This window comes from Varroa jacobsoni, unplaced genomic scaffold (genome assembly GCF_002532875.2).
Source record: "Varroa jacobsoni isolate VJ856 unplaced genomic scaffold, vjacob_1.0 scaffold_1037, whole genome shotgun sequence".
Taxonomy (NCBI): Eukaryota; Metazoa; Arthropoda; class Arachnida; order Mesostigmata; family Varroidae; genus Varroa; species Varroa jacobsoni.
Window position 1 is genome coordinate 52,043 of NW_019213939.1, and position 20,905 is coordinate 72,947.

The 20,905-nt window shown below is 38.8% G+C and overlaps 1 protein-coding gene across 1 annotated transcript; it reads left to right on the forward strand.

The window, feature by feature from the left end:
- Nucleotides 1-7,364: 7,364 nt before the first annotated feature.
- On the forward strand, nt 7,365-20,187 carry Dip-C (dipeptidase C). Its single transcript, XM_022843084.2, has 8 exons — nt 7,365-7,713; nt 14,419-14,535; nt 15,690-15,827; nt 17,025-17,174; nt 17,554-17,712; nt 17,844-18,277; nt 18,453-18,663; nt 19,165-20,187. Exons 2-8 carry the CDS (start codon nt 14,422-14,424, stop codon nt 19,411-19,413), a joined length of 1,455 nt encoding a protein of 484 aa, XP_022698819.1. The 5' UTR covers nt 7,365-7,713; nt 14,419-14,421; the 3' UTR covers nt 19,414-20,187.
- Nucleotides 20,188-20,905: the final 718 nt, after the last annotated feature.

The following is a 20,905-nucleotide window of genomic DNA, read 5'->3' on the forward strand; positions in this document are numbered from 1 at the left end:
AACAACGTTGTGCTGTTAGTAGATCTCTGGACTCACTCGCTCCAGAGATACAAATAGATGGAAACGTGAAGATTTTGAAATATGCCGGGACGCTACAATTGCTGTGTAAATGGCCTTTGAAATGCGATTAATTCCATTCAGTGGAAAAATGCTTACCATCATATACCGCAGCTTGCCAATGTAGTAGACAAATTGCCGGATGTCAGTTATGTGTGAGCACTGCCGAGGCTGCATTTTTTTTCCTATTGATTAGAATGTTTAAAATGTATAATTTCATTTTTTTTTAAATTAATAGCTATACTCCATTCACGCGTACCGGCATCTAATCGTATGGAAAGTAACCATGTGGCTCAAATCATATACCTGCTGGGAGAAGGACGGTGAATTTACTAAATTATCCTTTGCCGTTATGATCGGCACAAAAACCTGCACAGACCTGTTTTGCACGGACATACAGATGCATATTCATATGTGCACAAATTGAAATAATTCAGAGAAAGATCTAATTGCAACACTCAAGATGTTCAAAATAGTTACCCGGCTCAATTTGCACCCTTCGAGGAAATTTTCCTGATGCGTATTTGTTCATCTTTACCAGCGTCGACGTGCTACTTCCACACATGTAGAACCTCTTTTCCCCACGCCTTTATTCTGTTACGGCATCAGTCATGGCGTGCAAAACTACGCTTTCCACACCTCTTCTACTAGACCTGATCAAATACAGTTGGTCTACTATGATATAGCCGATTCAAAACTCTAAGAAATTCTAGTTAAGCAATGCTATAAACGAAATACTAGAAATGCTAACGAACGCATAATGGCCAAGTACGAGGCTATTTGTTTTAGAGTCGTATAGGTCAAGGGGCCTCTCCATTCAAATGGCTTCACGGTGCTAGTTGGGTAAGTTTCGGATATTCTCAAGAAGTCCAGCAGTCTAATGAAAAGTTGTGCACCTTTTCTCATGGTATTTCCATGGCAAGCTGCCTAATCGTTTCTGTAACGCCATAAGTTTGCGTGGCGTTGCAAACACCTTGTAGATAAAATAATAAGAATACATATAATTAACACTGTCTGTGTATTCCAAGCTGCTACTGTACTAGCGGTATACTTACTGGGTCCGTGCGATACCTGTTTCCAAGAAAACCTGAATACGCAGAATGCGCGCGCAAAAAAAATACGAATTTAGAGATTTGACACGTGACCTTATTTTTCAAATCGGATATCTCGATGATGAATAGGTCAGTCTTGCCTGTTATGCATGTTTGATGGAGGTTTTAAGATCACAGCTCGCGACTTACAAGTACTCTTCTATTAACCCGTGTATTAAAATGTCGGTGGATATCTCTGTGCAGTGATTCCCTGTAAAAGACATATGCCAAAACAAGAGTTCGAAATTGCTATGAAAGTGATGTTTGTTTTGTTGCGAAAATAATCAATCGTCAATCTTTTCTGACATATCACAGTCAGGTTTAACATGAGTTAGTTGCTTTCACGCATTTCTGTGTATTAGCTCATTTAGGTTAGGCTAATATGGTTCTGATTTGCCTTGGATGATGAATATAATATATTGTGTGACGAAAGCTAACCTAGATAAAGGCTGCTCATGGAAAACGAAAGCCGTAAGAGTAACCTAAGAACGACTATATCCATTACTAAGGCAAACCGATATCTGTGACAGAGGACATCATAATCGTATTTGTTATCCGGTCATTTGTTTACAAACACACACATGCTGGTTCAAGCACATTTCACATGCACGAACGCTTCTTGGGTACGTTAATTAGCGTGTGTATGTCCCCATTCAAACTTGCTAGCAACCTATCCCGGGATCTTTCTAAATTGTTTTTGCTACGGTTCTACTAGATATGCAGTAACGGAAATGCACTGAGGACAGCAAACGAGTTTTAGAACATGTGGTGAAATTTGTGGGGCAAGTCATTATTACTATATTTTTCTTGTCAGCCACAAGACAGTATACAATTTAAGAGGAATGGGATATCATTATAGTGTGCATAGATGCCCCTGATAAGGCACGGCGTAACTGCGAGGAGATTGGCTTAGGCGATGCGGGGCATCTAACCATTCTTCCTTTCCCACTGCTTTCCTTCGGATTTGGGAAAGGGCAAAAAAAGGAACGTTTGGGTTAACGCTAGTCTAGAAAATAGCACATAAGGAGCTTCGAGAACGCAGTTTTTTGGATCGAAGGAAATCATTTAAGGGATGCAATTTATGTATAACAAATGTCTTATTGAACGTTTGCTGGTACGTATGAATCAATCTCCTCGTTTAACTGGACTATTTCGTTTCACTGTATACACTACAAGGTCTCAATGACCATGAACCAGAGGGAAAATGTAATTTATTTATGACGGATTTTTTCTCCGGAGTTAGCCAAAAAGTTTTCTTACCTATTTAGTGTTATGGCTAATTTTTTTGATCGGGGGTTAAGATCCATTTTTTAAGCTTATATTTATCTTGCACAAAAAAATATCATAAAAATTAGGCAATTGTGTTCTAACTGTTTCAAATTTTGTCATACCCACAGATCCATATTGTTATGTAGAATGCACTGAAATGTAATTATGTTATTTGGTAAGTGTGACAACCGAACCAGGTCCAAAAAATATTTAGGCGCGCCGTTTTTTTTTGCCTAGAAGGGGCCATAGCTTGAGTTATCGCTGTTTCGGTGTTTTGCAAGCATGGCTCAGTGAAATGAATTTTAGAGTTATCCTTTAATATGCCTAAAATGCCATTTGCAGGCATTTCTAGAGTTGGGCGCCCTATTGAATCTTTGACCTTATGGACACTGTCCTCGTATATTGCTATTGCTATTATTAATGACTGAGACATAAATCGACATCACCCTATGGCAAAATAACAAGTAATTTCTTAAAGTCTAGTTTAGTAAACTTAAAGTATGACCTCCTTTATTCTTAACGATTATCCCTAATTTACCTTGAGGTAGGTAGCAATTTATTAAGCCTACGGGGGCCAGAAGCAGGTGCCATTCCATGAAATGCCTTTACGAAATGGTTTTCACCCCGTATCAAATGAACGGTTATTATTTCGTGAAACTACTGGTGAAAATCAACAAGTGAGCGTAGAATTTTCCTTCAATATCTTTGCATTAAAACGACAAAACGTACGAGCGGGTGTCGCAGTACAAAAGTTGACTAGAATTCGAAATAATGAGAATGTATATGGCGCTAAACGTAAGCCGTACGTACTAATAGCCATGCACATCCTCCTTCAACAAATTGGCAATGTATGAGAGTTTACCGACTAAATGAAGATGGAAGAATGAACTGAAGGGATTGCGGCCAGTCTTGTCTGTTCAAAATGAGAAACCATCTTGGCAGCAGAATATAGAAAGATAGTAGGCGATTCTTATGAGGACCTGTTTTTCCGTCTCAAGACATCTAATATCAGGGAATTAGACGGAGTTGATCAAGAAAGTAATTAAATTCGTGTATATAAGTGTGTACCTCCATTTCTGCGAGTAAAAATCATCGATCTAACTGATCCCCTCGATGTGATAGCAAACTGGACTATTCTTATTTGAAAGATGATTCAATGGTTACCGCAAAGTGATATGCTTCGTATAGACCTGTTTTAAGTTTTAACACCTGGCCTGGCTCAATCCCGTTCCATAAACACACTCAAGGAACTGCTGTGTAACTGTATTCGATTTCTGACAGAGTAGTCTAAATGTACTACTAACTTTAATAGGCATTTTCGTTTTCTCTTTTTGTTACGGATATTTTTTAATACCTTAATGTGTTCATCCAAAGCATAAAGATGCATATGTGGCCCACGTGTATGTCTGACGTCGAGTGAAAAATCCCGACTTTGTTTTCTAACGAGATTGAACTGTTGCCGTCCTAAAGTAACCCAGAATTTGTTCAAACAAATAACTGTGGCATTCGGCAAAAATAGTTACCCATACTACCAATAACTTTAATCATTTTGCATCTTCAGAACGACGTCCTTCACTTATGAAAGATATATGGTAGCCAGTCGTGTCCCGAATAATGCCGGTATGGTTGATTCCTTATAAGACGATATGTTTTTACAAGTGACGGGAATAGGTCAGCACTAATCTTTTCAAGAGAAAATAGGCGAGATGTCTTCTGTGAATGTTAAATAAATACTATTACTTACCGTGTTTGCGGGGATTCGCGGATTACTATGGCAGGGAGACTGAGACAAACAAGCGGGCGGGCAAATAGACGAACAGATAGAAGCTGGTCCGTCGTTGTACTATAGCTCAAAAGCGGGGCAGTTCTGCTTCTTTTTTCCGCACTTCATTAGCATACGTGGTTCGTTGCTCCGTCATGTTGCCCTCCACAAATGAAGTTTCTTCCCAGTCGCGTTCTTCGTCTCTCCCTCTGGTTAGTACGTGTCGATTTGTCTGCACTGAGGGCTGACTAGTAACTATTCAGTGTCGTAGAGATCAACCTCTCAATACACCGCACTTGTTGGCACCTTCACCACAACATTGCTACAAGAAGTATTTCGAAGCCTCGAAGATTAACGCCGCAGTACCATGGCGAGCACCTTAGCGTCTTGCTTCCGTCACACGCTGAACTGCACAGCTCCCTTTCGGTTCCTGTTCTCTGAATAAACTTTCATTTTCCATTGCTCCGCTGGGTCTCCGACGCGCTCTGCGGGAGTGAGCGTGTTACAACAAAGAAGCTAACGGCAGTCGCAGCGGTGTTCCTAGCATCCACTTCAAGGCCACTTGGTGTCTCAAATGGTTCCGTTAAGCCCGACAGTCCCAGCGGTCATAGGGAGGTTAGGCCAGCGATGCACACAACGACTAACCCAACGAAAAGGATTCTCAGCCGAGTGTTAGAAAATGCCGATGCGCGCTGCCTTTTGGTGCAAACGGCGACAACGAGGTACAGGCTTTGGTGTAGTAACTGCGCTGCACTGAATCCTTAGCAAGTAGAAGCCATCCCCTGCCTTCTAGACCAATCAACTCTCGAAGCCGTTTACAAAGCTTGCAAGCTCGAGCCTGAATTGTGAAGGCATTGGAAATGCTAATGAATGAATGAGACGATGAGCCATGACTCGCGCTGGCTATATTACAGCTCAGTAAGTAAGCGGGAAAGATCCGACTCATAAAAGACGATTCCCGATTCATTCCAGCCATGTGCGTCTGGTGTGTTTATACACTGCAATCAGCGAATATCCCCATGCGAGTATGCCTGCGGACCCCTGAAAGTAAATGAGTGAATGAATGTAGCTGGGAGCTACTGGACAAAGTTCGGTCTGAGCGGCTATAGGGAAGCAAGAAGCAAAAAAAATGTGAGAGGAGGACGGATAAGGGGACAGAGAATTCATTAAGAGGCAAGAACCAAACCACAGTTCATTCTCAGCCCGAACTGCTGTTACTGGTGCGCGAGCTAACGTTGTGCGTGAATAGAACAAGACGGGGGTAGTATTGGTAGTAACCGTGGTAACCAACAATGAGAAGCGGAACGTTCGGCACGTTTTGTGTCCCGCATCGCCGCACAATTGAAGCACTGATGTCGAGATTGTTCGAAACTTTGTCGCCCAGGGCCCGCTTAAAAAAGTAGAGAAACAGATGTGAGATATATAAAAAGACAAAAAAAAAAGAGAACGCAATGGATGGGCAGCGAGTAGAGGTTCGAGAAATGTTAAAAAAACACACCCAAACTCCCTCCACTTTATTTATTTAGCTAATTAAGAGAAAATGAAGAATTAACACATTCGGAAATCTACAAGGTGACGATGACAACAATGAACGATCGATCATGATAGCGATAGCCGCAGAGAAAACTGCGACGATAATAATAATGCACACGTATAGCTAGAGCGAGATGTAAAATCGAACTAACACAAACATATCATAGTTACTATTTTTGTGTAGATGGTTTTACGGCTCAAAACTATATATAGCACGGGCACGGTGGCGATCATATAAACTTACTTTCATTTCAAGTCGGTTAAATATATACATGTCAGTTCATATGATCATTACCGTCCACAAAACATGTTAAAAATTCACCATCGTTAATCCTGCCAGTTACGTTATCATTTGACGTTCGTTTGCACAATATAGGACAGGTATCCTTTGCCTTGTCATAGCCGTCGGTCGGGCAAAGTAACTGATAGAAGTCATGGACTGCATATTTAGTTACAATGTAGTACATCATTCTACTTATAATTGTTTATTGCTTTCAATTAAAAAAAAAGCAACTTGGAGTTAACACCGCGCTATTCCAAGGGTCCGTGTTGGTATTTTGGCAGGCTATTTGTTCTTCGAAACTTCTCCTGTCTTTTGTAGACGAGTGAAGATGTATATAAGATATATGATGTAAGGATAGCTTTCTGTCTTGTTACGGTATTATCATCAAAAGCTCTAGAAGTTCACTGAAACACTATGGGGCTAATTGCCTTCTTCTGGACTATATCAACCCAAGAATGTATAGCTTTACGGAGCTAGATTAACTTTTTAGCTGCTGAAGCAATGCTGCCAGGACTTTTTGAAACACAATGAAATTTTAACAGGCAGTACGAAATTGAAATAGTTTCCATGCTTTTCCAGCAAAAAAACCGTGTCGGCGACATAACAAGATCGCATTAATAAAATACTTGTGACCTGCGCGGTAGAAAGAAACTTTGATATCATAGTTATATTGGGATCGAACACATTTTGAAAGCATAAAAGATAGCCATCTGTGTCACACAGCGCTGAGTGACAGTTCTAAAGTTCAAGTAGAGGAAAGATAATTATTCCGACTCACGGGTGTCTCAAATGGGCGGACACAGATTTCATAGCGATGAGCACCAGCAGCACAGGCTGAAAAGCTTCCATTTGCATTGCAAGTTTAGCACTTAAATAAAATTGTCATCAGTAGTATATTTGATAATCCTAATTAGTACATTCGTACCAACAGCCTAGGCTGTGATGGCTTTGTTTCAATGACTGCTAGACTGGGCTCAACCCTTTCGTCGTGTTAGATAATAAATATGTTTCTCATGAAAAACGATGTTTATTGTTTATTTATTTCATCACACATGTCCCGTGGTTTTTAGTGATATTTATTTTATGTTTAGTTATAGTAGCTTGTATCACTGGAATGCATATTTGTTTCAATATAGAATTTTATTCAAATGAAGACGCTATTATACAAATCCTAACAAATAAGAACTTGAGCACCTTAGCAAATATCATCAGTGTGGTACAGCTAAAATGTTATGTTTTTCTAATGCTAATATTGTACTGTGTATTAACTTGATTTATGCTCTTTTTTTCAAATTTAAGTTGGCAAAAAACCAACCACTAGTCGCGCCTTTGCTTCAAAAATGCCACACACACGCCATTCAGGTTACTAGACACAAACACCGACCATCACCAGCTGGATGAGAATCGGTACACAGCGCTACGATAATCGTCCGTTTACGAAATAAAAGGCACTGATAGAGCTGTATGGTGTAGATTTGGGACGTATATTTAAAGGTTGTCTTTCAACTGTCTACATTTGAGGTGTCAGAATCCAGCTAGAAAGTTCGTGTTAATTTGTTTTTCTGCAGACAACTGTTGCGTTTCCGGTCATTGATTCAACTATTTGGGCGTCGACCGTTTGCGACGATAACGAGTGCTGCGTACTAGAAGATTGAGCGGAAACCTCTTTTACAGTTGATCCAACCCCTCCTCTCGCAAAAAGGAAAAAGTCTGCGCCGGTTAGAAGTTTTTCTCGTTTATAATAATTTCGTAATTAAACAAAAATTGTGGGACCATTTCTCCAATTGTTGGGCGGTGTATTGGAGGCTTAATCTGAATTAGACCCGCATTCAAATTTCGAGCACGATCACATGACGCTATGATAAATAAGAAGTCATTAGGTAGTTAGTCTTTATTTTAGGATCATTTTTATCAAGCGTCAGTGTAGGCATATTTTACTTCGCGCTTTCAGGGAAATTTGTGAACTGTTTTATCAAACATGAAGATACTGTGGTTTATTGTTTGCTATATACTTCAAAACAAAAACCGTCAGAGTCGTCTTAATATAACATAACTAAAATCCAATATTTCTGCATGATTCGGTTGTTGTAAGCTTTTCACTTAAATTTATAATTATAAGAACTCATACTTGAGTTCTTTCGCATATTGGCAAACAGCTGGTACGATTTAAGCACGTATTCCATCTTAGAGCTAGAAAATACTCGTTGAGAGTTATTTTCTTCGATAGCAGGTGTCGGAGGAAAAAAGTAGATTACGGTACTTGATCGAGTTTACATCTTAATGATGAACGACTGTCCCCTTTGCACCAAAAGAAGTGTGATACCAGCAAATAAACATTTAAATAATTTCATCGGAAATATCTTACAAGATTGTCCTAGCAGCATATGACTTGACAATTGCTAGCCTAGCAATATGGGAGAATCACAGAAGATTTCTTGGTGAAACCATTAGTAGCGAAGGGCGACAACTTTATACCTGCTCGAAAACAAGACCTTATACCAGAATGCGTCGCTTTATACAGTCGCTAACAAGCAATCGAATTGAATGACTGAGATTTACAGTTCCTTGTATATAAAGTTCTTGCATGTTTTCTTTGAATTTAATAACGGGTATGTTATGTGAGTTGAGAATGAGTATGTCTGTGTGTGTTACTCTCAGTTTAAACACAGTATTTTCTATACCTATTCCATTGAGGTCAAAAAGCTAACTAAATAAGTCGAATCAGGTTCGGCATGGATGGCAAGCACTCTGTAGTTTAGCGCGCCATTTGTAAGTGACTTACTACGCTTAGAAGGAAGTTTTCGATTCGACTAACGCACTCGACTCGATTTTTTGAGTTCAACAAAGATTGCCTTGGGTTAACTTCAAAAATAGATAGTTGCTGAGCGAAAAAAGGGCCTTAACATGCTTAGTTAGAACATACATTAGTTAAGAACGCAGATGTGCTCTTAACTACTACATATATTTAATCTGACCTTGACAATAAATGTGCGTCAGTGGCTATACAGGGCAAGACTTTCAAGTCTGGATTTTTGTTCTTGTCAATTGTTTTTAAGACTGCAAACAAGACCCCACAATAAAATTTCTCGTATATGCTAAAGTATTATTTCTAGAGGGGACGTTTTGTCAACATGAGCGCCGTTCATCGCGATTACAGCTTTAATATGGGACCAATACTACCACTTGTAATTTTCAATATATTCCCTTTTCAATTTGCAAATAATTTAATAATAACTGTACATAAAATAATATTTGTTGGTGTAAACGGGTAACGATATTGCTCAAATACGCGACATATAAAAATTCCAGCGTAGCTAAATCTTGAGCTGATGTCGTGTCAGAAGTTCCAAAAATGCGAAAACTTGCAACGATCAAAAGCCCTAGGAGGTGTAAAAAATCTTAAAAAAGAATTGTTGGAGCTTATCTGGGGTAACCCATTTGGCAGTGAATATATTTTTTTTACTCAAGATGGCCATTAGCTTCTACATAAGAAATCCAGGTATATTAAAATCGCTTTCAAGCCACTTTGAGGAATCTTTGAGCCTTTCAAATTTAAACTCTGTAAAGAACCTTCCGGTTGGCCTTATGAAAACCTTTTTCGGATTCTTCGGCAGCCGCATGATAACTAAAGGTAACAAAAATCATTGATTTCGGGTAAAAAGAAGTTTTTAATTTTGGTGGGAGTTCGTCCTGTATAAGGAAGATTGCATAATAGATAATCTTCATTCACATTTCAAAAGCAATATATTGTTTTTTGCGGTCACAAGTTTTCTCTTTTGTTTCAGAAAGAACTGGCATTTTTCTAATGCCACTAGTAATGGGTGAACGCATGCCCGCTGTAATAAACAGCCCGCTGTAATAAACCTGCTAGAGCCTGCTAGAGTTTATTTGAATTCGAATAACTTAGTAGTGTTAGTAGGCCTCTCCCGTCTACCTCCTAACAACCAAGCTAAATTAATTTATTCTAATTTCGTCTAAAGTGATCGACCGGAGGAGCTATTAGAGCTCGGATCGGAGTCGGCGAGATCAGCAATGTTCTGTACTGTAATGAAAAAAGATCAAATCGATTGTCTAATGATCGGCTATGGAGCGAGAATGATCAGATGACCAGAGGGTGCATACTATTTCGAAATAGTGAAATAGAATTCGTGCAAAGCCTTTGTGATTACTTTTAAGTCGATTTTTCAGGGGAAGAAATCAGTTCATTAGAACGCTTTCTTGCCGCGACGAGTATAAAAGTGAGATCGCGGGTTGGCCACGATCTCAGTAAAGCGTAGAAGCTCTTATCGCCTACCGTTCCGCTTGTTCCCTAGAGTTTTTGCTCTAACATCGATCGAGTTTGAGCCGAAGGCGGTCAAGTAAAACTGTGTCTTGAATACTCTTAGAGGTTTTTGTCTACCCATCAGTTGCGTGTGCAGTACGCCGCTAGTTCAGAAAGCGCGTTTCATGTAAACCTCCAGTATGTATTAATTTTGTGTACTTTTTCACGTGAATGTGAACATTTCCGACGAGGTGAGGAAAATGCCTGAAAATTGTCTTTCAAAGGTGCTGTTGAGGCCAGCTAGCAACCAACGTTACTATTTCCAAGTCCTTTTATGAATAATCGAGCAGAAACAAATTCAGTGATGGAGAAAAGTAAGCGAATAAATCCTGTACCTTTTCCAGTATTCTCTTTAAACTAATAAATACTCCTGTAACGCAATAAGTTTTGTGAAGTTTGGTGATTTACCATTACATATATATACGTGTTATATATATTATATATCAATTCTGGCTCGATCGCACAATTTTCTTCTGCATCCTCTTGACGCTCTGATGAAAATTAATTTAGAAAAATTCGTAAAAGAAGCGCTTGACTTAAAAAAGACAGTTTTCTGAACGACAAGTGTCGGCCTTTCTATTTTCAATTTCGAATGATTCATATGTATATATATATACATACATATATACAGTGTAAACAAAATAGGCTGAGAATACTTCAGCGTGCAAAAACTACGGTGTCGAAATACACTAAACTCTGCCTAAAGATGTAAAGCAGGTTTTTTAGTCACACACAACTTAACGAAAACGAACTGTACCGGCTTGATAGCAACTTTTCCGTGCTGAAATGATTTTTGCAGGAACGAATGAGAGATTTACGTAACATTAAACTGTAAGTTTCATTTTTCGAGCTATGCATCCATTTTTGATGATATTAAAGTATCTTACGCAGGAAATTCTCGTGTGAATTCGTGGAAATATGGATGTTTTTATTATACTCGCTTCATTGGTTTCACAAGCGGCTTGATCTCTATACAGAATTTTAAAAGTCAAGATCACCTTTAGAGATAAATATAGTGACTACAAAAAGATAACATATCAAGGGCTAAATTGCAATGAGAGAATTACATGATTGATAGAAGAAAAATGACATCTACATTTTTCTCTATTCTATATATTTATCTCTAAAGGTGATCTTGACTTTTAAAATTCTGTATAGAGATCAAGCCGCTTGTGAAACCAATGAAGCGAGTATAATTATAAGTTATATATTATTATTAAGTTATATATTAAGTTATATATTATATAATTAATAAGTCAACAGGACACAGGATAATTAGAACGTGATAGTTAAATATTTAGGTGTTTTGAGTTTCATATTCGATCCTATTGTCTTTAAGTATTGGTTTAGACGGTCAGGTCTCGCAAGGACAAAGCCATGCGTTTGAGCTTTGTTTTGAACCTAGGCCACCTCGAATCGAACAACAGTGGAAGCTGTATCGAGCTTACTGAAGACCTCGCGTTCAGAATTCAGGATTATACCAACAACTCTAGGTTGCAGGGCTTAATCGATTGGGAAAAGTAAAATCAGAAAAGAAAATACGTCTCAGCTACTCTCTTTCTTACTTTGAAATATGGTTGTGAAAGGCTTGATAGATCATGCCAAGGGACGGGTATAACGAAACATGCAATGCTCACCCAATTTAAGTGAGGATCAAAAGTAGAATGTTTATTTACGATATCACCGACTCAAAAATGAGTGAATTGACTTTAATAATTTCGACCAGTTGATGTGTTTCGATTTTAGAAACATGTATAGGAGATGACAACTTTTACTTCAAACCAAGTATGTAGATCAGAATCATTTTGATGATAATAGACTTTGCGTAAAGTGTATAGGTAGCATATATCATCTTTAAATAGGCAAAATACAGTGTTCATTATACTAAATTAATGCTATATTTTTTTACAATATAAAAAAAAATATTTCATCCACTAATTGGAATTTTTCTTAAACAAAATGCATCTTAACATTCTACGCCGTTTGTATATATGGTGGTGTATAGATGGTATCAATAAGCTATCACTTCACATGTAAGACGATTAAAATGGAATATCAATTCTTTATATTTGCCACCAAGAACTGTGGCTTCGCCCAATACAGAGCAGTGACAAATTATGAACCGAAGGGGACTCGTTTTCTTTTTAATGAAACTTTGCTTCAAAATTAATATACCACTCATGAGCTTCATATTTCTTAGTCGTTTATGAACTGTAAGCACATTTCAATGTATTTGCACCCACACGATAAACCAGGCTTCTATAATAGTGCCCTTGCCTATATTCAGCTAAAACAAAGAAACCTTTTAATTTCTTCAAGAGATCATCAGTTTTTTCGAGAGAAGCTTCTTGTCTCTTTAGCTCCTATCTACGTTGGTGAAGATTTATTTAACGCGTCTATTTGTAACTTATAGAGTTGTGCATCAATAATTAAAGTAAACCTCCTTTTCAGAAGGATTTTGATGCACAACAATAAAACAGTTATGGTTCCGACTTTTCTTTTAGTTTAAGTTCATAATATACATGAAAAGCCGCAGAGTTTCAGCTCCCACAAAATAAGTGTGGAAAATATAAAGAACATTAAGTGTACAACGTTGAGCCGTACATTCAAATTTACGTTCTGTCGAACGGATATTATCCAACGATTATATTACCATTGTCATTTTTGATGGCCTTTCAAAAGTTAAGGTACGCACTACTTTGTCGATACGTGGCAGAAAAATTACCTATTTCTTAATGCCTATCAAATCTGACTTAGCGTCTATCGAGAGTTTATCATCAAGCTTTGATAAACTGACTACAAAATGCCGTTGTTATGATATCGTGCCCATTTTTCAACTGGATTATAATACCCACGCTACCTAATGTAAGCTTTTTTTTTATTTACAAAGCAGATAATGAATTAGCTCGACAAATTCACTTTCTTAGAAGTGTTGAGCGTGTAGTCAAATCTTCTTGAACCATGTGACCTTCCTACTCTAAGCCCAGGACGTTTATACTATGTCAAAACGATTTAGGGAGACTTCTTCAGGTGACCGGTACACTTCTAGGAGCTTGCCAAATAGTAAACTTCACCAATGAATTATCGACCGCAGTATTTACTGATGCGAACAAAAGCTAGGCAAACTGGTGCGTTGCAACGCATTTTTAAAAGAGCAGAGTAATTTCCTGAGTATTCAATAGGGGTGTTGTGGAAAGATGTTCTTCTTTCCAAACGCGCCATGAAATATTTGTATCTTCAAAGATTTCATGGCGCATTTAATCGCCGGCGTACGTCTGTAATGTATGAAAGGTCGGATGGAGTTTTCGATCGCTGAATTTATTAATGTCAATTTAATGTATTTGGACAGTTTAGCTGCGCTCGGAATCGTATTCCATATTCACCAATTATGATGTTGCATGCTCGATTGCAATTCTATTACATGTCATGAAAAATTGCTGGTCAGAGCCATAACTATTGACGTCAGTATGAAATTTCGTATACGTATTTTGAGATCCGGTTGGCTAAGAATCAATTAAACTGAGCAGACGATCATTTAATAGCCTATATCTAACTTTCTGAATACTTATCCTGTTAGTTATCGTAAGCTTAGTACAATCCGTCTGGATGAGGCCGATTCGTTGCAGGCGGATCTCTAGTCAAATTAACTAGCTCCTATTCCTAGCGAATGTATTTATCGGTGTTAATCACTTACGCGTGTGACTAGCAAAGTGATATAAGTTGACTTATTCCGTTCCGCCGTGATAGGCGGCTCGTGAACGTGGTGCGTATCGGAGAAGGGCTTAGGGGAGGCCCGTTATTGTAGAGAATAGTAGCATAACTAGCTTGAGTCACAACTGGCGAATGCGTTAGCCACTGACTATTTGAAAGCTATAATACTAACGGTAACATGCAATAGATGTCTGAAGAAAAATTCAAATCACTACGATCTAGCAAGAGCTCTCGCATTGTATATACATTTACGAACATGGACGCTGTACCGAATATATGATACTAAAAATACGCAGTTAACTATAGTGGTTAAGCACATTCGCTTCACTCATCTTTCTAATAGGTACTTTGTTCGAGACTAACGCTAACAGCCATTTTACTTCCTTATTAGGAGATGGAACCGGCATTCTTTCGGGGTCTCAAAACCCTTCAGGTCCCCATGACTTTGTATCTAAAGAATCGGCAACGGCTGAGTGCGCGTTTGCTCGCAAAGCCTTACGTGATACAGGTAGGTTTATCTTACCGTCCGTCGCTAGACGCTATTGCTCATTGCCTTGTTCAGTAACATTTTGTGCTGACTTTTGTTATCAGCGTTATCAATATCTTCCTGCAGAATTTTCACTAGTACTAATTGGTGTGGTGGGTAAGCCTATACTAAAAGCTACTTCATTATATTTATTTTGAACATCTTTTAAATAAAAACAGTGAGCGAGCCGATTTTGCTCTGCTGAGACTTTTGTAGATCCTTGCTAGGTCATACGTGGTGCAGTCATGCACTGGATTCAATTCTGTGTAGCAAGACGGCCACAAGGCCTGGTTTTCAAACTTGGTCAGCAAGCCCGCTCCACTGCTGCGCTGATTTGCCCGTATGAAGGCATGCATCATTTTGATGGAAAACGTTTAGTCTACATGGTAATCTTGGAAACTTATACCGTCGTTCTTAGAACGTTCTCATAAGCCTTTTCGTTATTGAGTGCGCTTTTTTGCAAGACGTATGGCGGTGTTTTCTGGATACAACGCTCGGAGCGCGTTCGTGGAAGCTCAGGAATACTTTCTTCAGAAAGCTGACCTGATTGCTTTCAGTGCAGTGCGAGCTATTGATTTACCACCATGTTAAATTTAGCCGCTAGACAAAACGCAGTATTGTCAAAGACGCACTCTTGAACATTCTCTCAAGTAGTTTTAGAGTCCGTACGGTGCGTTTCCTGTCGCGTTTCTTACCCTGTAGACATGAAACACAAGCTAATCTTTGCCGTTTTTCAAAGACGAAGTGTCTAAATCCGCCATGATGAGTGTAGGTTTATTTTAAAAATACAGGCAGTCATTTTTGTAGCAAGACTAGCGAATAATGAAAACATAAGTTCATTGCAATAAAAAACTCTCCAATGTGCGTGTTCTTTATGTGCAACTGTCTCAGGACAAAAGGGGAACCTAGGAAACTAATTTATCCGTGATTTTACGTACATCAACGCGTAGTATAGAATTTTACTGCTATTATGAGTCGCAAAATTTTAGATAGTTGTAAGCGTATTTAGGGTTGTCTGTCATTTTCAGGAAGAAGTGTTTTCTTTGGATAAAGTGTTGAGCTGAGGTTTCAACTTTGTTGGTTATGATATAGATGAATCTAACAGCATCATTCATGATGCTTGCCTTTGTTTGCAGGAAAAATCGTTTGTACTACTGAAGGGCGGTGAATCTTCATTTTTGTACTGCACGGATAGGGAAAATCTTTTCCGTCAAGAGTCATTCTTCCATTGGGCGTTCGGTGCCGAAGAGCCCGATTGCCTCGGTGCAGTCGAGGTCCGTAGCAGTAATCTCCTTGGTTTTCTCTCAATATCGGCCGTAACAGATAGCTTCTAACTTGTGAAAGCTACACAGGAATGGGATCGTCGTTTTATTTGTTTACACTAAGTACACCTCCTCACTAACGGCAGTAAAAAATGTTGAGAACTGGCCTGGAAGACCAGTTTCCGACAGCAAGATTAAATCTAGTAACAGTACATATATCTAAAGCATATTATCTGTGTATATAACTTGTGTCCGAGAAACAGCGGAGTCGTAGCGCTCCGTGTTTCGTATTTTAATTTCTGCTTTGATAATTTATAAAAACTTGAAGTTGGAATGCTTGTATTATTTACATATAAGGTACCTGATAAGGTTGAAAACAAATTACGGTAATATTACAGTAATAACATTACGAAATGAGCTATAATGCCGGCTACTGTTATTATAACGGCATTTAACTAACGCTATCATGTGAATGATCTTCGCCGGAGTCACATATAATTTATTTTTTATTTATGTTCTTTGTTTATTTATAGATTTTTTTAAAAATTTGTATTTATTATTACTCTTATTTATTTAATTATAGATATAATTCAATGCCATTTGTATGATTATATTGTATTCTGTTCAACGAGACGCGAAACGGATTTTTTAGCTTTTAAACTGTCATGTAACTACTATTAGTTATTTTATGGCTCGGTGCTTAGAATACTGCTGTACGAAGAAGCACTATATGGATAATTCTTCTTTTACCTTAAATTTCCTTATAGGAAAATAGCGAGTGTAAACATGTATATCATTAGAAGTGGTGATAAAGCTCTAAAGCTTAATTTGATTCCTGCCTTCAAGACCATTCTAAATAATCACTCTGAAGAGCAGAGCCTTACGGTGGGTCATGTAGTCGTTAGCTAGTCTAATACGAAGTATGCAAACAACTACTGCTATTACCATATTATCTTTACTGCGTAAGAAAAATATTATTTAGGTTTGAAAAAAAAGATTTGTTCGATTGAAGGCTGAAAAGACTTTCGAAATCTTTGGCGTGATCCAGTAGAAAGTCAGGCATTATTAAATGGCGCAGATCAAAGCTATTACCAGAAAAGCCAAAGTATTTTTCTGATTGAAGATAGTTCAAGTTATCAAAAATGGGATTGTAATAATGTATAGTCTAAGTGAATGTTTTATTTTAATAAATACTTTTTATTATTATAGGTGAAGACCGGTCGATCAGTTCTATTTGTACCACGTCGGCCTTGCGAATACGCCGTCTGGTTGGGACATATTCTTTCTACGGAAGAATTCAAAGCGAAATATGGTACTGATGAAGTGCGTTACACAGACGAAATTGTCGCGTTCTTCAAGGTTCGGCAGATCTTCATTTTGATGGATCGAAAGTTGGCAGAATTATTATGCACACATCATATGTATGCGTGCATTATAGACATATCTACGATTCAAGCAGATATATAGATATATCTTTTCAAACGATTTCATTATAATTCGATTGCCGACTTGGTTGTAAGCTGTTATACACAAGATGGTGCCACAATTGCTTCGACGCTGTCTTCCTTCTCTATAGCACCGAACAGTATTACAAGGATTTCAGTTAACAGCAGCACTGAGTGAATTTTGCACCAAATCGTTAGGTGCGGTAACCCTTCGCTTTTGAGATCGATTGCAGGTAGCTCTAATGATAGAAAGGGAAAAGTATGATTTCCAAACCATATTTTATCCATTTCAGGAAAAGGACGCTCAGATGATCTACTTACTTGAAGGTGTCAATTCCGACTCTAAATTAAAGACGGCGGCAGCAACTTTCAACGACATCGATCAATTCAAAACAGACCGTTCGCTCCTTTATAACGAGATTTGCGAACTTCGTGTGATTAAAACCCCTGAGGTATAAGACGTTGCAGCGTCAGGGTCAATAACTCTTTAAATGTTTGTTGTTTTTTTTTAGTGGCCAGTGTGTTATTCGGTCTAGCACGTTATATACAAGTCTGTCTTCTTAAATTTACGTTGTGGCTATAGGAAGTAGCGGTAATCCGGTATGCCAACGAGGTGAGCTCTGAAGCCCATAAAAAGGTGATGCGAACTGTTCGACCTGGCATGAAGGAATACCAACTGGAAAGTCTCTTTTTGCACCACTGCTACTCAGAAGGTGGCGCCCGTCACGTGTGCTACACCTGTATCGCAGCTACTGGAGAAAACAGTGCTGTCCTCCACTATGGACACGCAGGTGCACCCAATACGCGGACGCTACATGAAGGAGATATGTGCCTCTTTGATATGGGCTGTGAGTACAGCTGCTATTGCTCGGATATTACCTGCTCGTTCCCCGTCAGCGGAAAGTTCAGTGACAAACAGCGGCTAATATACCAGGCGGTGTACCATGCAAACAAGGCTGTGATGAAAGCAGTCAAACCCGGAGTTAGTTGGATAGACATGCATCTCCTTGCAGAAAGGTGATGAAGGATGCTCTTTGTTACTGCCCACTGTCTCTGTAAAACAAAAACTAAAACACTATGAGGTTTTTCCTTTAAATCAGTGCCAAATGTACAGAAGCACATATTAATACGAAACGGTGCCTATATCTTCTACTTTATGCGAACATCCGTATCAATTTTGGCAATATCACAGGAAAATCTTAGGTGACCTTATCGCTGGCGGATTGCTACAAGGAGATTTGGAAGCCATGATGTCGGCTCGTCTGGGGGCCGTGTTCATGCCGCACGGTTTAGGCCACTTGATAGGCTGCGATGTCCATGACGTGGGCGGTTACCTCGATACGTGTCCAAAACGACCGGATCAAAAGGGATTAAGGAATCTACGTACAGCACGAACATTGCAGGTGCGTCAACTTCACTTTAACCCGGAGCAAACGGGCGCCAACTCAATATCTGTTGCGTCTTTAGAACTAATGGTAGTTAGGACATGTTGTGCGGTGATCCGATAGCGCAACTGGTTAGGACCGAGAAAGAAATTATTCAATTTGAAGCACGCCTCGTGCACAAAAAAGTGAGGCGCTAAACATCTAGAGATGCTTGCCAAAAGCCTTGCTGAAACTATGTTCAGCTTTCTCTTTGAAAGTACGTGCCAGTCATTTCTATATGAAAACAGGAATTCCAATGCGATTGGAGTATTTTTCAACCTTTTATAGTACTAAATCTTTTGTGCTTGATGCTCAGTAGTTACTAAGATCTCTACAGTTCCGAAACTTATGTAAATTTCATATTTCTTTTTTGGGCATAACAAGATCGGTATCTACTTTTAGTAGTTAGAGAATAAGCGAAGGTGTTACGCATAGGCTGCAGAGGATCAATTGCTCATGCTTACGCTTTAATTTTTGCAGGAGAATATGGTTCTAACCATTGAGCCCGGCTGTTACTTCATCGATTGTCTGCTCGATCAGGCTTTTAAGGATCCTGCTCAGGTTCAGTTTCTTGTGCCCGATAAGATAGCGGAATTCCGAGGTTTTGGAGGAGTTCGCATCGAGGATAACGTTGTAATCACGGCTACGGGCTGTGAAAACCTCACAAAGGTTCCACGCACTATTTCGGAAATTGAGTCCTATATCTCTGGCGTGCAAACCGAGACCTAGGAGCCGCCGGCGGCCAGCGACAGTAATAAAGTTTAAAACGAAATATAATTATCCATTCAAAATTCACGTCCGTCATTGTTATGGCACGAACATGGATGGTGTAGTAGGCTAATTTAGACCTTCTTCTGCAGTCGTTGTCTGAAGTGGTAGGCATTCGCATTAAAAACTTTTATTTGCTGAACAACGTGAGTTCCATACGCTTAGGCTTGTATAAACAAGATTTTATGATTATCTTGTTTCCATTTCAAACGTGATAAATCACCCTTATGTTTAGAGATGAGAGGCAATGAGCTCGTGGTGGATACCCACCAATAGCAGACTTAAGTAAGTGTAGAGACATGTGGAAATATTCACTCAACGTTAATATGGTGCCGCAGTAAGATGTCATTCCAGCGTTTAGGTCAATCAGGTATTGCCATAGACCTTTTTTGTCCTGTGAACTTTGTTTTATAAGTTTTAGAAATTTGATTACTTATATGAAAGGTCTAGCATTTGTATGATCAAAACGCTTATACGAAACTCAATTTGATGTAAATGAAATTAAATTTAACATGCAAAGCTTGTTTATAAAGATACCCATCAGGATATTATAATGCCAACCTACAATTGTAGTTTATTGTGACGTTAATTTGGAATACCTTTGGATAATTTGGAATAATTTGGAATCAAATATGACAAGTGAAGTATATTTTGTTTTAATGCTAAACAATTGCGTATGGATAGGTAAATGAAATCTGATTTTCAAAAAAAAAATATATTAAAATGAACTAGAAAGCCACCATAGCATTCATTTTGTAACATTTCCCATGTATACGAACAGATATCAGACGCCGTGTGTTCGACAAATAGTGCTACAAGAGAGAGAGAGAGAAAGCAAGGAGGTGCGCGGGTGGCTTGTAACGGAGAACGCGTAGGAGAGGGGATTTCAGCTTTCCGATAGTAAGTTGACATGGAAAATATGAGTGCCGCGATAAAATAACTTGCTGTGCAAAATACTGTGGATTGTGTTAAAGCGGTCGAGTGGAGAATGTAGAGGAAGCAGCTCGAATCGCCTTGTTCAAGTTGTCCATCACGTGGCCTAGCCAGAGGTGTAGCAACGGCGCTGCTTTGCTTTAGGATTTCCGTTTTTTCACATCGTCAACTAAGACAGCTACCGGGGCGTTGAGTAGAAGAAGTGGAGATTGGGTCCACTGATCTAAATGCGTTTAGGAAGTGCGAAAACTCTGATCGGTCACTTATCGCTAAAAAATGACATTGGACCAAATAATAGGTCTTGGTTCAACATTCTACAGCAGATAGTGGCAAGTTCAATTTCTGACAAAATCGAGTTGACACGGCGAAAAAACACAAAATCTTCATCAATACCTCCTTTTGGTCAACTTTTGAAAAATTTTCAGGAAATGGTGATATCTAGTCGAACAGTTAGTCGTGCCTCACTATTATATGCTAGCTGAGCTGTGCGTCTAACCATTGTAGACTAACACAGGCCATT